The 17,180-nt window shown below is 44.3% G+C and overlaps 1 protein-coding gene across 1 annotated transcript in view; it reads left to right on the forward strand.

Annotated features, from left to right (window-relative positions):
* The window catches only part of atrnl1a (attractin-like 1a), a 452,296-nt gene extending 445,796 nt beyond the window's left edge, over positions 1 to 6,500 (forward strand). The window contains exon 30 of the mRNA XM_083775478.1: positions 6,339 to 6,500. Within this exon, the coding sequence (XP_083631604.1) occupies positions 6,339 to 6,460 (122 nt within the window). The 3' untranslated portion in view covers positions 6,461 to 6,500. The remainder of the gene's footprint in view (positions 1 to 6,338) is intronic.
* Positions 6,501 to 17,180: the final 10,680 nt, after the last annotated feature.

The following is a 17,180-nucleotide window of genomic DNA, read 5'->3' on the forward strand; positions in this document are numbered from 1 at the left end:
AGGCGGGAGATCACAGACAAGACGGGAGAGAAACGGAGATGAACGACGCGTGTGGCAATTTGTTGGAGCCTATAGATAGAATGACTGGCGAAGCAGGCAGGCAGACAGACAGGCAGGCAGACAGGCAGGCAGGCAGGCAGGCAGGCAGGCAGGCAGGCAGGCAGGCAGGCAGGCAGGCAGGCAGGCAGGCAGGCAGACAGACAGACAGACAGACAGACAGACAGGCAGGCAGGCAGGCAGACAGACAGACAGACAGACAGACAGACAGACAGACGAGAGTGAGGAATTTGTTGAACGTGTGCAGTGGGAGGTATAAGAGCACGTGGCGGCGACGCCCCCTCACCCAACCAAAAACAGGATTTGCATATCGCCGCGGCAGCACTGAGAAGATAAGTTGCCGCGGTTACGCTTTGGTAAATCCCCCTTCTTCGAATCCCCCCCCCCCCCCCCGCTTTCCTGCAAGGATGATTAGTGGACCCCTTCCTCTGTTCTGCTTCATCCCTCCATCTCTCTGATCCCTCTCTCTCTCACTTCACTCTCTCTCTCTCTCTCTCTCTCTCTCTCTCTCTCTCTCTCTCTCTCTCTCTCTCTCTCTCTCTCTCGCTCCCTCGCCTTCCTCCTGAGCTTAATCTCTGTTTTTATCATCTCTTTGGCTCCTTTTCCAAACCCCGGAAAGCTACGTGATCTGCTTTAGCTACAATGTATCAGTTCCGTCTCGTGGGAGTTACCTCACAAAGCAGAACAGAAAAGGTACATTTTGACAAAAAAAAGTTAACGTTTTCTCATTATAATTTCCTCATAATCACAGTTGTTTAAAAGGTCATTAGCGTCGACGACGAATTGCTGTGTGTATACTTTACGTAATAAAGACACATTTCCTACCGTCGTTCTTCTCACTCAACATTCATCTTCTCCGTGCCCCGTATTCAGCTTTCTCATTCATTGCGTCCCAATGATGACGGTTAAATCCTTTGCATAATGTTCTTCAGATTTGGATGGAAATGTTCCTTTTTTTTTGCTCCATTGAACTGCTGTGTCCAACGTTATAATTTACACTTTCTTACTCTAGATCTGTCATTTTGTGTGACGTGCGCATGCGTGCGCATGCATGCACGTGCGTGCGTGCATGTGCGAGTCAGGGACAGTGTGCCCATGCTTCAGACAGATATGTGATTATTATGAGCAGGTCTTGTGGTGCAGGTGATGTTTCAGCTGTGAACAGCTGTTAGTGTCCATGGGCCCACATATCTATGAGTGAGTGGGTAACGAGCACATCACACAAGGTTAAGTCAGGTGAAGGCTTCTGTGCTCTCTCTCTCTCTCTCTCTCTCTCTCTCTCATTTTCTCTTCTCGCTCACGTCTGTCATCTGTCAGTCACTCTCCACTTCATTCCAGGTATGACTATTAGACTCACTTTTATGCTGCTAAAGCTGTAGTCTAAATAGGCATCTGCTGATGTAATCTGTACCTGGAGAAAGAGGAGGGAGCAGTATATGTTTGACAAAGGTTTGACTAATGCTTATTATTATTATACATAAGCCAATGGAAAATGGAGAGGAATGGTTGCTTTTTTTTTTAAACAAGCAAAGAATGTTCAGAAAAAGTGATATGGTGGAATGATGACGCATGCATCCACACAGTAATGTGTGCACCGTGCACTGACTTCTACTTCGTCACTGGTCTTATTTATTCAATTTATCCCCCCCCCCCCTCTTTTCTTTTGCTTAAATTTAGAGTAGCCAATTATTTTTTTAAGCCTTTTTTCTCTCCACAATTTAGTCGTTACGCCAATTAATTGAATCCTTCCCACACACATTATTTCTGTGTTGTCACGGCTGTTGTATCCTATACTGACTCACCTGCCAGAGGAGTCCAAACCGGGAGGACATAGAGCCTTCATCATACTCCTAACGCCCAACACTCCTCGCTGACAGGTGACGCACTAGCCCCATATGTGCCCTCTCTCCCTACGCTCATTCTGTAGCTCCGAGATGAGGTCACACACCCTGGGCCCCTCCCACCGCGGTTCAGAAACGGCGCATGTTTCCACAAGGAACGCTTCTTACCCTTTTCTGCACAACGAATCCAAATAGTGAAAAGGGGCAGAAAAGGTTTACACTAATTCAAACTTATAGCAACACCAAAGAAAATCCGACTTTAAACGGTTACACGAGCGTCTCAGCGGTTGTTTAGTCCGCCGCTTCCATGTTTATCAAGGAAGTCGTGCGTGTGCGCGTGCATGCCGAGTGAACTGAAGTCAGTTGGACATTTTCGACCAGGGGAGGCGCCGGGGAGGCCGTAAGCTTTTCAACTTCCTTGAAAAAAACATGCTAAACAACCCGCTGTGACGCTCGTGTAACCGCTCATTGTGCAGAAAAGGGTAAGAATCGTTCCTTGTGGAAACATGCGCCGTTTCTGAACCGCGGTGGGAGGGGCCCAGGGTGTGTGACCTCATCTCGGAGCTACAGAATGAGTGTATAGGGAGAGGGCACATATGGGGCTATAGTGCCGCCCCAGCCCTGCATGCAATGACCAATTATTTATCACCCTTCCTGCCCGGCTTCCCTCCCCCGAACACGGGCCAGTTGTGTCCGTGTAGATCAGGGGGGCAGTCAGCCAGATATTTCGTGAAGCCTCATTTGAAATCGGTAGTTCATATAATGGCCTGTTGTGGCGCTGGACTGGACCCAAAAAGCCCCATAGCTCCATAGAGGCCCATGTATTTTGGCCCAACTTCACCTAGACTGTATTACCTTAATAAACATGGTCATGAATACTTTCTTCTTCCAGTCACTAGTTTAAAGTCTCATTTCTAATGTCATAATATTCTTTTTGGAAAATTATGGTCCCATTAATTAAAAAAATGACCATAAAGTCGCGTATGTTCTGAGGGGCGTGGCTACCGTTACAGTCTATGATCGGGATTCCCCTCCCACTCAAGAGTCTTCTCCTCCCACTCGAGTCAAAATAAAAACCAACGGAGAAGAAGGGGGGAAGTCCCGCCTCGTTGTCTGGGCAGCCAATGACCAGCTGGTACAAAACGGAGCCAGCCAATGGCCAGCTGGTACCAAACGGATCTAGAAAGATGGCGACTTACATCAGGAATTAGCATATTATTACAGGCTTCATTTTACGTTCATGTTAGACCCGGGGAACGCTTTGTCCATATTTTTTACAGTCTATGGTGTAGATGCGTGACAAAGCCGGTTGCGCCACGGTTGAATTCGTAAACCCATGACCTCCCGTCGTGGCGAGGCCAGGACTTTACCACCTATATTTATTCAATTTCAAGGTTGAATATAGCCAACACTCTTCAACGACAACGTCCTATTGCAGTCTTGTACTGCTGTGGCCACTGCATGGAGATGTCAGTATACACAACAACGGATCCGTTACAGATTTTACCAGCAGCATTCTACCAGATTATGTGGAGAAACGAGTGTACAAACGAATGCATTTAACTGCAAAATGTTCCAGTCACACAGCCAGCGAGTAGACCATAGCGCTGCTTTCTATAATACCTTAACGAACTGAAAGTCTTATCACTGAGAGGGATAAACCCTTTCCCAACAGACAGACAGAGTCTATACACTGGAATGAACAGTATTACTTTTGAAGTCTATAATAGTGTTTACTTATAAGCTTATTAAAGGTCCTCTGTTGACATACCGGGACTTTTAATTTCTGTTTCACTATATGAGAAATGTATCTTCCACATATTTTTCTCAGACTATGTATATTCATATTTCAAAGAAAACACTTTCAAACGGCTTTGCATTCCTAAAAGGAAATACAATCAAATAAAGACAGCAAAGTTACATTCACAGCTGGCAAGGTTTTGTAGTTGGAATTTCTGCACCCAGCAGACTTGACATTAAATCAAAGCATTGGGCATTGTTGTTTCCTCTCCTTGGAGATTATTGCATTTGGCCATGTCTGTGTGTCTGTCTGTGTGTCTGTGTGTCTGTCCATTGCTAATTTGGCTGGGGGGGAGGTGTAGGAAAACTCTACCACAATGTTATGCTGCGTTCACGTGGGCAGATGCAAAAGATATACAAAGCTACACAGACAGTGTATTTTATGGCTGTTAAGCACCAGGAAGACATTGTTAGTAGCTCAATCGCTGTAACGTTCCAACACAGATACAATTAATTACTCACCTAATGCTGCATCATGGGTTCCATGTTTAAGTATTTCCAAAGTGTGTACATTGTTTACGTGACAGATGCATGGTCTTCATACTTGTAAATCTGGTCGCTAATGTTATAACGACTAGTGCTGACTCTGACCGGAATCACTTTCCCTTTCAGTTTAAAAAAAACTGTCACGGCGGCTTGTTTATGACCGAAATGGACTTCCTCTATCTGACTTCCTCTTCAAAATAAGAGCCACTTGTAATGATGAGTCAACACTAGTTTTATTTCTAAGTTCTACTTACACAGGACGCTCCTTGCATGCCTTTGATCTGCCGCGTGCCTAAAATTTTTTGACGACGCCTGCGCACTGGCGCATCCGTTATGTGTGACCCTCTTATTAATAACAGAACAATCATCCTCCCAGACTATGGCGCGGAGATATAGCCAATTGCAGTCATGCACAATACTGTATGCACGATCACACAATGTATAATGTATTAGAGTACAAGTAAATCCCCGTGGGATCTTCTTGTAGAACATATACGATATCTCCGACAGACCACATCAACATACTGTATTTGATTATGTTTTTCAGACAGACAGACAGACAGACAGACAGACCGACAGACACTAATGTTTGACATTGCAAAATGTCAGTCGTTCTTCGATTTTTCAAAAATAGCAGACCTACAAGCTCGTAGCACGCCACTCGGTGGAGCGCTATGAGCTTGTAGATCTGCTATTTTTCAATAGCTAAAGCATAACATGATGCTAACACCAAAATGGGTTCCCGTTCAGAATGGGTTAGGCATGTTTCCTAGCATGTGCTCACAGCTGTGTGTAATGCACCCACACACACGTGTGCACACACACGCACACAAACACACACACCAAGTATCTTAGTAATCAGCTTTCCCCTTTCCATCCACCGACAAAAAGGGGGGGAGAAAAAACAGGAATCACTTGAGTGTGAAAATGCTGAAAAACAAACTGCTTCCAAATCATATCAAGAGTGCAGAGCTGTTTTGACTGTTGTGTTTATTTGGCTGCTGCATTGGGGGCAGATTGTGCTGCCCTGTCCTAACAACCGTGCATTGTCAGCCCCTATGGCTGTATGTCGGAGACTGACTCCAGACCTGCCTTAATTCTATGGCTGTACATCGGAGACAGCCTGTGTAGACTGACTCCAGACCTGCCTTAACTCTTCAAACCATCATCAGTAGCAGCAGTAGCACTGCTGTGTCTGATGTCTTCGCTGCATGCTGCCTGTTACACTCTACTCATAGTCTTAACCCTTTAAGCCGGGGTAGACCATAGACTGTAAAGAATATGGACAAAGCGTTCTCCGGGTCTAACATGAACGTAAAATGAGGCCTGTCAGTCCTTGTAATGTAAGTCGCCATCTTTCAAGATCCGTTTTAGCCCAGCTGGCCATTGGCTGGCCCAGACAACGAGGCGGGACTTCCCCCCTTCTTCTCCGTTGGTTTTTATTTTGACTCGAGTGGGAGGGGAATCCCGACCATAGACTGTAACGGTAGCCACGCCCCTCAGAACATGCGCGACTTTATGGTAATTTTTTTAATAAATGGGACCATAATTTTCCAAAAAGAACATTATGACATTAGAAATGAGACTTTAAACTAGTGACTGGAAGCAGAAAGTATTCATGACCATATTTATTAAGGTAATACAGTCTAGGTGAAGTTGGGCCCAAATACATGGACTTCTATGGGTTTTTCTGGGTCCAATGACAGCGCCACAACAGGCCATTATATGAACTTTCAGGAAATCCCGATTTCCTTAGTGGCTTCACAAAATATCTGTCTGACTGCCCCCCTGGGGTAGAGAGAGAGAGAGAGAGAAACAACAGGGTGTGAGAGAATGGCACAAAGATGTTAAAGAGGGTGGAAGGAGAAAGGGAGGAAAAGGGAGGTATAAAATCACACACATGCGGTTCGTTTGGGAGGCGTTCAGACGTGTGTGTGTGTCTGTATAACTCTCTCTCACACACACACACACACACACACACACACACACACACACACACACACACACACACACACTCCTCCTCCTTCCTTTTTCTTCATCCATCTCCTCAGCTCACTCTCTGAAGCACGTTTAGCTTTCAGAATGTACATGTTGTGCACGCTATTGACTCTCTTAACTTTCCGTCTGTCCCCCCCCCCCCCCCCCCCTCTCTAGGCATCGCCATCGCCAGTGCCTTGGTGGACACGTCCCAGCAGAGGACCGTGGAATTCAAAGACAGAGGTCACAACAAGCACCACAAACACTACACCGTCTACCACCAAGGGACCTGCGTTTGAACTGTATATATAGCATGACTGGACAGCATCTCCAAACTCCTGCAGCTATAGGGGGCCAGTTTGGTTTGGGTGGGTGAACTTTAATTAACTTTATTCAGGCTGAAGGGATAAGCTCAGACAGCAAGCATAAAAGGGCCTCGTGGACGCTATAAACTGACCCCAGACCTGTGTGGCACGCGGCGAGAGACAGAAGGGTCGTATAACCACTAATCTCATCGTCGGGGGTTCTCCCGCACTGCGGGGAAAAGAACCGAGTTCACATGCATTCCACATTTCAACCTTTCCTTTCGAACACTTCTTCCCTATCGGGGTGTGTGTGTGTGTGTGTGTGTGTGCGTGTGCGTGTGCGTGTGTGTGTGTGTGTGTGTGTGTGTGTGTGTGTGTGTGTGTGTGTGTGTGTGTGTGTGTGTGTGTGTGTGTGTGTGTGTGTGTGTGTGTGTGTGTGTGTGTGTGTGTGTGTGCGTGTGTTGGCCCTCTATACAGCTGAGCTGCAAAGCCAACACTGTGGTGAAAACAAAACGGGGAGCTTAATGTCCCAGGTGGGGAGACAACAGGAATGTCTACTGTACCTCTCCACTAATATCCCATCCCTGTCACCACAAACTGCCCCCTTGGCTGCCCTGGGGCTCTGCTCAGGAGTCCAGGGACCGTTCCCGTCTGTCTTATCTGTACTGTATGTGGTCCCCCCCACAGCACAGAGACACGGAAATACTTTCTTTTCGAGATAAACCAAACTAAAATTCTTCTGAGTGGAACTAAGCTTAAACGTACTGTGGCTGAACTGAAGCGAGCGTGGTGGAGCTGGAGTGAAATGCGTCGCCTTACTTCACACCGGGCATATTTTGTTTTTAGGGCTATATGGTGAAGACTGAAAGACAATGTTAAATGGACTGTTCTTGCACCAATGCAACGCCGCATTGATCCCACACTGTGGTACACTGCGCTCTGTTGTCAGTTGATGACCGGTGAGGCCTCATACGCACTGTATGCAGAACGCACGTTCCGTGTTATGTCTGTGTTTGATACGGCCGCCTCAATGCTTTTCCAATGGGAGTCACGTGGTTTGACCAAACATTTTTGTTTGATGGGCTAGAACACAGCCATCAACACACAAAATGTTTGGTCGAACCATGTGACTCCCATTGGAAAATAATAATAAGGGCCTCTCTCGGCCCGACCCCTCTCCCATTTGTTCATTTTATATTGTGTTTAGGATCCAAGATGGCCGCAGCACCAGGAGGGGGTGGGGTGGAGGTGAGCGGGCGGGGTTCGACATATGCCCTTACTGGGCTGCGTTCAAGACACTTGCCTTGTATTGCCTTGACTTGTGTCTGAACACAGCTTTGATGGATTGTTTGTTTGTTCTGCCCCCCTCCCCCCCATCAAACAAAATGTTTGGTCAAACCATATGGGCTTCCATTGGAAATGCATTGGAGCGGCCATTAAACACAGACAAACACAAGACAGTTGTCTTGAATGTGTGAACGCAGCCCAGTAAGGGCATAATGTCGACCCCACCCGCTCACCTACGCCCCACCCCACCCCCTCCTGGTGCTGGGGGCCATCTTGGATCCTTAACACAATATAAACAAATGGGAGAGGGGTGGGGCCTTTCCTCATTGTGGCAGCCATTAAACACAGACCATACACAGGACATGTGTTTGATACATGTGTATGATGCCTCACAGAGAAAGTCTCAAATTGGGACTTAAGATTACTGCTGTTTTTGAGATTTTAAAAATACTGCATCTTGTTTTTAAGATTCTTTGGATGTCATAATAATCCAGCTATCCAAAATGTTCTGCTTAATTGTGACATTTATTTAATGTGCGTGTCTGGTTTATTTTTGTTCCTTGCACCAATGTTCAATGTTGTAGGTCTTGATCTACTGTATCTGCTCAGGTGTTTTGCATCAGAAAGGTTCTATCATTATGTAGCTAAGGGTTCTGTGCCCGTAGGAGCTATGGGGCCTTATACACATGTATGCACTAAGACAAATGCTTTACCACTAAGATTATACCCTACGTGAGACAATATCTTGCAACATTATGGTCCAAATGTAACGTTTATCATGGTACTGTATGTGATGTTACGGTATAGATTTTGTTGCCAGACAGTCTCACACGACTAATGATATGGGATACATTGTTTATTCAGCCATTCCTTCATCCGAACAGCGTGTAGGTCTCTCCTCAGTGTGTTCTTCATTCAGTGCCATGACTGTCAAGTGGTTTTGTGATCTAACAAAAGATGAACGCGTCTTCTTATGACTTACGTTCTGTATTTAATACCCGTGATTATGCAAAAAAGAAATGCTATGAAACTATGATTTTCAAGGTTTTAAAAGTGCACTAATATGTTTTGTTTAACCACAGGGCCACTAAATCCTTCATTAAGTAATGCATTATTGGAGAACCTCATGTTTATGCCCTGTTTGAGACCCGTTTGTCTTTTCACTTTGGAGATGTCCATTTGTTTTATCCACGGATCATTTCTTTGTATGCATATCATGGCAGGTTTTATGTGAAGTCGTGGCATTAATCCTATAGCGGCATATTTGTTTTAATCAGTTGTGCACACATTATGGCATTGTTTTTATGCACTCATCTGTTCCATACACTCAACCCGATGTGATCCAAACATGTCATTTTGCATCGACTTGTGGTTGAAATGTATTTGAACCAAGGGCAGCTCACCGCAGCATTTTTGCGCAGACAAGCATAAAAGGAGAATAATGTACATTTCCAATTAAAACATCTCGATGCCTCTGTAAGTGGATCTGGTGTGTGTATGTATACTGTATATCCTTAGCTCTCGTGTTATGGGAGTACATTGATCAGTGTATACAGGATGTTAATGGGGTCAAATGTCCATCTGAGCCAACAGTATAGACCTTGACACCCAACACCCTTGATAGAGTTACAAGAAACCCTGTCTCAGCAAAATGTATGTGCCATCAGAGCAGAGCAGAGCATTAAACAACAGGAAACACGTACACCAGAGCAAAATGGTGTCTAAAACTCAAGCATATGCTTGAGTTTTTAAAGGTATGTATTTTATTTCCTAACTGTGAATTCCATGGTTGACACATCTCCAAACAGAATCTGGCAAGCATGTCCTCTCACAAACGACATAATCCTCCATAGATGCTTTGCAATGTTAGCAAACATGTTTGAAAAGGCTTCAGTTTCAGGACAAATGAATATATACTGACAGAACAATTGTCTAGCTGCTAACAATAGCATAATCATTTGCATAGGCCTATATAGCTCTTCAAAATGTTGGCGACAGTAAAACGTCACATCCCTGACAGTTTTATGGCCACTAATAATTTCGGTGTAAACTACGAATAATGATTAGACGAATGAAGACCAATTGACCTTCAATGACAGTGACGGATCATTTTGAATTAAAAATAAATAAAAAAGTAGGCTACAGGATGTTATGAAAGCTATGCAGCATGTTGTACTGCGCTTAGTGCGCCATCAGTTCATTTCTGTCCTCCATACATACTAGAGAACAGTTGGAGAAATTGTGAGCCACAGCATGACGCAGTTTAGCTTCAGCCTATACGTAACATAACATATCACTCAAACACTACAAAAAATCGTACTAAACACATGTACAAATGTCTCAGATGAAAGGACAAGATGAAGTCAATACTGGCGCTGTCACTGCCATTAGTGAGCAGACAGGGATAAGTGCTCCAGTCACGTCTCAAGATGAAAGACATCATTATTAGCATTAAGTGGCCTGTTGGCAGTACACTGGGCTGAGCTCAATACTTGTGCATCAGTGATTGTGGAAAATGGGTGCACTGCACTTTACCTTTTTGTGCCCCAAACTAAGACAAAAGAATATACCTATGTGGTTGGTTTCCACTGTATTATCGACCCCACGCAATCCATGTACTTACGTTGATGTTTTCATCCCACAGCAATTACTTCTGTCCATTATACTCAATGCCGCGGAAAGCTCTGTAATTGTTCCCTTTTTTTTTACCAAGGTTTAAGATGTTATTTAATCAGTGGTGGGAGTAAAACGATTTTTTTTTTTTGTAATATTTAGGGTTTGAAATGTGACCTTCCACGTCAAAGACCCTGGGACAATAGTAAAACCTATAATTCATAGTGCAAGACAAGCCATATGGCTCCCAGCTCTGGCCCTTTCAAAGAGCTATGATCTATTACTCTATGAGCTGCTTGTCTCACAAAATATAATACCTTGCACCCACGAAAACAGCTTTTCTGCTGTTCTTAAAACATTCAAGTAACATTTGTATTATTAAACTCTTGCAATGACATTGAGCTGTAGATGCACATTTTCACTTTCTGAACTTTAGCAAAACCTTTAGCAAAACCTCCGTGATCTGATCTGTACGTCCTTCATGTCCCATCATCAGTGCATATGTTACTAACTTGACTTCTTCCCTGTAGGTTTTGTGCCTTCTCATCTCACAGGCTTCCATGGAACTTTCCATAGAGTTCTCCTTAATACTGTGTGACTTTCTTCTTCTTCTTCATCGTCGTCTTATTCTTATTCTTATTCGTCGTCGTTGTCGTCTTCTTCTGCTCTTTCTTTTAATAATAAATACGACCCAGATTTAGAGGAATATCTCATTTTAAAATACCCACTGGGTATTCAGGATTATACTGACAAAATAATTACACAAACATGAACAACATTCATACAAAAGTTACTGTCACTGATGAAAAACATTATTCTTGGGTTGGGTAGAATGGAAGCCTGGGCAACAAAATGTCACAGGTTTGAATCCAGGCCACAGCTAACCGACTGGCAATTTAAAGTTAACTTCAGTGATAGAAGAGCACCCACTGTCAGAATATGTTGGCCTTGTCTGTCTGTCTGTCTGTCTGTCTGTCTGTCTGTCTGTCTCTCTGTGTGTCTCTCTCTCTCTCTCTCTCTCTCTCTCTCTCTCTCTGATTTCTATATCATTCCATATTGTCCTTTGACATGGTATTATGCACCCACCCCACCCTTTACTCATCTCTTCAGTTGGCTCCGCTGCCGTCAAATTCTTTGTCTCAGAGCTACAAGTCCTCATGCAGTGTGGCACTACAGTGCAACCTGAGCTTGTAGATCGGGTGCAGGTGTATCAGTGGTTATTCATTCAGAACAGCTGCTATATAGATTGCGATGCTGTGTTTGTATATAACACACATACTTGCCTAAATTGTATCAAGCCTATGATGGCGACGCACTATAGGATTCAAACGTTGTACCTGATCTAATAATTATTATTACTATTACTATACTATTGCTATATTATTATAATTACTGTGAGAGATTATACCGTTTGCAGACTTCCCTTCCTCTTCTTATGCAGTAGGCTACATGAAGGTCTCAAGTACTCTCAAGTACCTCTCTCTCTCTCTCTCTCTCTCTCTCTCTCTCTCTCTCTCTCGTTAAAGACTCAGGGTCAGCTGAGCTACATTGTGGTGAATGATTGATGCTCCATCCAGACCTCAATCTTTATGTCATTATGAACCAATTGCGGTGGGTAATTTGGCTGCTGTCTGAGGACAAGTGACCGAGCCAAACAACGTCAGTCTGAGAATCACAAAGCACACTGCTAGCCTGTAACTGTGCTCAGCTCCACACACACACACACACACACACACACACACGCACACGCGCGCGGCGCGCGCGGACATGCATGCACTCTTTCAGTGTTGACTGGACCAACCCCCATGCTATTGAAAATGATGTCCCCTCTGTCAACCCAGTACCCTGAGTCTCTGACCAATCCCAGACTGCATTGCTCAGACGTCAGTATAGCCCTATCCCCTGCAAAATACAAAGCGAGCCTTTCTCCACCCATCGATCCACCCAGCAGCACCAACGCATGGACGCAGGACAATGGCAATGACACGGGTGTCATAATAGCTCGCCAGTGGAATGGTGTACAATGGCAGTGACGCATTTCCACCGGAGTGATTAACGTGACACCTAACCACAGAGAAGAGAAGAGGTGTTTTCTTTTTATTCAAAACACCATGACTAAGACACAACGTCTCGGCCGTGAACGGCCTTCATCACGTGATAATAGCCTGTATGTGACACCTCCCTTGTATCCAAGTCGTCACATCACGTGACTGATGCCGACTGGGCAGGTGATTCACAGACACCAATAAGTGACATGACAGTACATAAAATATGAATAACCACCACAGCAAGCAAGTTTACAATAAGGCAACACAGTTTCAAAAGAACAGTTTCAATAAACTTGCTGGTTTTTAGCTTGTTACAGACTGTTTTAGTATTTTTTAAATACAGAGTGCTTATCAGCATCAGTGGGAAGATGTACACTTCTTCTCGTTTTGTTTGTATCTGAGTAAAGTTTGAGCTTGAGGTGAGCACGCTATATCGTTCATAATCGTCATAATCCCTGTCTTTCATAGCCTGGCTAATAAACCAGACTCAAATCACACTGTCGTGTGGTATTTGAGTCTGGAGATGCTGTGTATGGATCTTGTTTCCCGGGGGGGCGGGTTCAAACATTTTCTCTTTGACGCAATTGGTCAGAGCTACTGTCAGTCAAAGGTCTCAAGCATTGAATGTCACTGTACCAAAGCCCGCCCATATTGCATACCGTGTCCCGATTGGCCACACCAGTTCTCTGGTGTAGGAAATGGGCGTACAATTGAGTCTCTCCAGAGCGTAATCCGCTGGCTGGTTGATGAAAGTCTGCAGTTTATTGGTGATGTAGTTGGTTTCCGATCCGTGCAGAAGTACGGATTTGACATTGGAGTTGAAGATTTTGAGTTTTGTAGAGAGTGAGATGTTTTTGGTTTACCGGATCTTATTTAAAATGTTGAATGTTGCTCTTGCTTTCCCTATTCGTGACTTCACGTCTTCCTCTGTCCCACCGTCCACTGCTATCATGATGATTCATTACTGTAGCTGTGTTACCTGTTTGATATAGGTAACCATTTCTGTTACCTATATCCATGCACTGTGTCCTCACATACCCAAAGTTCCTATAATTATCTGTGTGTTTCAGCTGTGAACCACCTACACAATTACACTTGTAAAACACTGGGATCGTTATAATAAAAAAAAAACATTATTGGTATTCATAAACCATTTCTCAATGTGACGTGAATGGGCCGCGCAGGGCCGTGCCGTGGCGTCCAATGACTCCCGGGTGACACGTTAATAGATGCTAATTCATGCCCGTGTCACGAGAGTCAGCGTGTTTGCGCTGTGCTTTACGAGCCATTATCAGAACCGGCTTCATTATTATTTAATAGATATTTTTTTATTATTGACCGGTTGCAGGCGTGGGGGAGATGAAACCACAGCGTGTGTGCGACCATGCAGACGAAAACTGACAATTTAGGCTACTGCTATACTGTATAATATACTATGTGTGTGTGCGTGTGCGTGTGTGTGCGTGTGTGTGCGTGTGTGCGTGTGTGTGTGTGTGTGTGTGTGTGCGTGTGTGTGTGCGTGTGTGTGTGTGTGTGCGTGCGTGCGCGCTTAACCCAGTGGTGTGGCCATGTAAGGGGCCTCAATAACACTTAAAACGGTGTTAATTAAATTCTGAGGGCCCTTTATAGGGCCAGCCTGGGTGAGGGTCATCGTGGTGTCCCCGCTCAGTAAAGTGTATTTACACTGAGCAGGAAATGAAGGCTTTTTTACATGATGTCACACAAAGGCCAGGTAAGTGATCCTCAGCTCCCCCCTGTGTGCCTCTTATTGGATGAATTCTTTTCATCGCAGTCGAGCAACAGAACGGGATTTTAACACATTCTGACCTGAGATCAGATTCACACGAGGTTTCCGCTGGACATACACTGGTCTGATTAACCCATTCTGACCTGAGATCAGATTCTAAAAATGTCAGTCGTTCTTCGATTTTTCAAAAAATAGCAGACCTACAAGCTCGTATCGCGCCACTCGGTGGCGCGATATGAGCTTGTAGATCTGCTATTTTTCAATAGCTAAAGCATGACATAATGCTATGACACCAAAATGGGTGCCCGTTCAGAATGGGTTAATACCTCCCTAATAAGCTCAATTTCAACTGTGAAACGCCGCTCGCTGTCAAAAATCCAATTCCCCACACATTTACGAGAAGCAACACTTGATAGCTATAGCTGTCTTTTATAGCTGTGTTTTGGAAGCCGCAGGGGGGGGTGGGGGTTCATTTTCAGGGGCCTGTGCATTGCATTTGTTTGACATTAAAAGCTTCTTTTTGGAGTGGAGGGGGAAGGCATTAGCATGCATTGTTTCCACCATTCTCTACGTTTTGTGCGAGTCGAGGTTTGAGCCCAAGCTTACATTATCAGTTGGACACCCAAAACATAATCCCAATGCTGGGATTATGTTTTAAATATTTGATTGGTACTTGTTTTAACCCTTGATGCCCTTATTCAAGATGTTGTTTTGTCTCTCTGACTTAGAAAACATATTGAAATGTATATTATACTTTTTTTTTAAATGTTTTTTGTTTGTTTTTGCTTTCATCTTTTTTATGTAGTTACAGACAGTAGGCTGACAGGAAATGGGGAGAGAGATGGAGGGACGACATCCAGTAAAGGCCGTCGGGATCGGAAGTCAAACCCGCGGCCACACCGCCAGACTGGGTTACCAGCCATGGTGCCTGGACCGCTGAGCCACAGCCCAGGCCAGAAATGTATTATACTTGAAAATAATAAAATAATAATAACGACCCAGAATTACATCTTTATACCATGGCTCTATAACGGTGGTCTTGTCTTGGTCTCGACCCCCCCCCCCCTAGGTTTTCTGATTGGTGAATTTAGATTGGAGAATTACAGTACATTTCAAGCATCTCAATACAAAACTGTTAACTGTGGACGACATCATAAAATATTACACTTGTAATAATATAGGGTCCACCATGTTCAATTCATCATAACAATTAGAGACGTACACATAATACTCTTCTATATAGCCAAAAACAGGAAATAATCAGAGGAGGTTAAAAGGAAAAAGAAAAAAAAAACATATACAGCGGGGGGGGGGGGGGGGGGGGGGGGGGGGGGGGAAGGGGTGGGTGGGGGATTCAGGTTATAGTATACTAGAATAGCTTTAGTATACTATGAGTATACTGGTAGTGTCATGAACCGTGTTTCCTGTTGTCTCACCCTTACCTGTGATATGTTGATTGTCTCCACCAGGCCGAAGGCATGGGGGGAGAGTATGTTTTGCACTCCGTCCGTCCGTGTGTCCGTCCGTCCGTCCGTGTGTGTGTCCGTCCGTCCGTGTGTCCGTGAGCAGCTAATCTCGCCCACCGTTAACCCGGTCGATGCCAAATTTTGCACACACACTCCCTGGATGCCAACGATGAACCTCTGCCCCAAACTTTCCAGAACGGCCTGTTATAGCGCCACCAGGAGGCCGCTTTGTGCAAAACAAGCTTTTGCACAGTACACCTACAGATTTTGTCCAAACATCACGCAAATTGTCATGCTTTTCCGTCACGCTTTTCCATCACGCTTTTTCATCACGCTTTTTCATCACGCTTTTCCGTCACGCTTTTTCATCACACTTTTTCATCACGCTTTTCCGTCACGCTTTTCCATCACGCTTTTTCATCACGCTTTTTCATCACGCTTTTCCGTCACGCTTTTTCATCACGCTTTTTCATCACGCTTTTCCGTCACGCTTTTTCATCACGCTTTTCCGTCACGCTTTTCCATCACGCTTTTTCATCACGCTTTTTCATCACGCTTTTTCATCACACTTTTCATCACGCTTTTTCATCACGCTTTTCCGTCACGCTTTTCCGTCACGCTTTTCCATCACGCTTTTTCATCACGCTTTTTCGTCACGCTTTTTCATCACACTTTTTCCGACACGCTTTTCCGTCACGCTTTTTCATCACGCTTTTTCATCACGCTTTTCCATCACGCTTTTCAGTCACGCTTTTTCATCACGCTTTTTCATCACGCTTTTTCATCGCTTTTTCATCGCTTTTTCATCGCTTCGCTTTCTCGTCTCGCTTTTTCGTCTCGCTTTTCCATCTCGCTTTTTCATCTCGCTTTTTCGTCTCGCTTTTTCATCTCGCTTTTTCGTCTCGCTTTTTCATCTCGCTTTTTCATCTCGCTTTTTCATCTCGCTTTTTCATCTCGCTTTTTCATCTCGCTTTTTTGTCTCGCTTTTTCATCTCGCTTTTTCATCACGCTTTTTCATCTCGCTTTTTCGTCTCGCTTTTTCGTCTCGCTTTTTCATCACGCTTTTTCATCTCGCTTTTTCATCAGGCTTTTTCATCACGTTTTTTCGTCTCGCTTTTTCGTCTCGCTTTTTCATCACGCTTTTTCATCTCGCTTTTTCATCTCGCTTTTTCGTCTCGCTTTTTCATCTCGCTTTTTCATCACGCTTTTTCATCTCGCTTTTTCATCTCGCTTTTTCGTCTCGCTTTTTCATCACCCTTTTTCATCTCGCTTTTTCGTCTCGCTTTTTCATCACGCTTTTTCATCTCGCTTTTTCATCTCGCTTTTTCGTCTCGCTTTTTCGTCTCGCTTTTTCATCACGCTTTTTCATCGCTTTTTCATCTCGCTTTTTCGTCTCGCTTTTTCATCTCGCTTTTTCATCTCGCTTTTTCATCTCGCTTTTTCATCTCGCTTTTTCGTCACGCTTTTTCGTCTCGCTTTTTCATCTCGCTTTTTCTTTTTTTTTTTTTTTTTTTTAAGATATTTTTTTGCGGCTTACGCCTTTTATTGATTTT

The sequence above is a fragment of the Protomyctophum parallelum genome (assembly GCF_964188405.1).
Source record: "Protomyctophum parallelum genome assembly, chromosome: 10".
In the NCBI taxonomy this organism is placed as follows: Eukaryota; Metazoa; Chordata; class Actinopteri; order Myctophiformes; family Myctophidae; genus Protomyctophum; species Protomyctophum parallelum.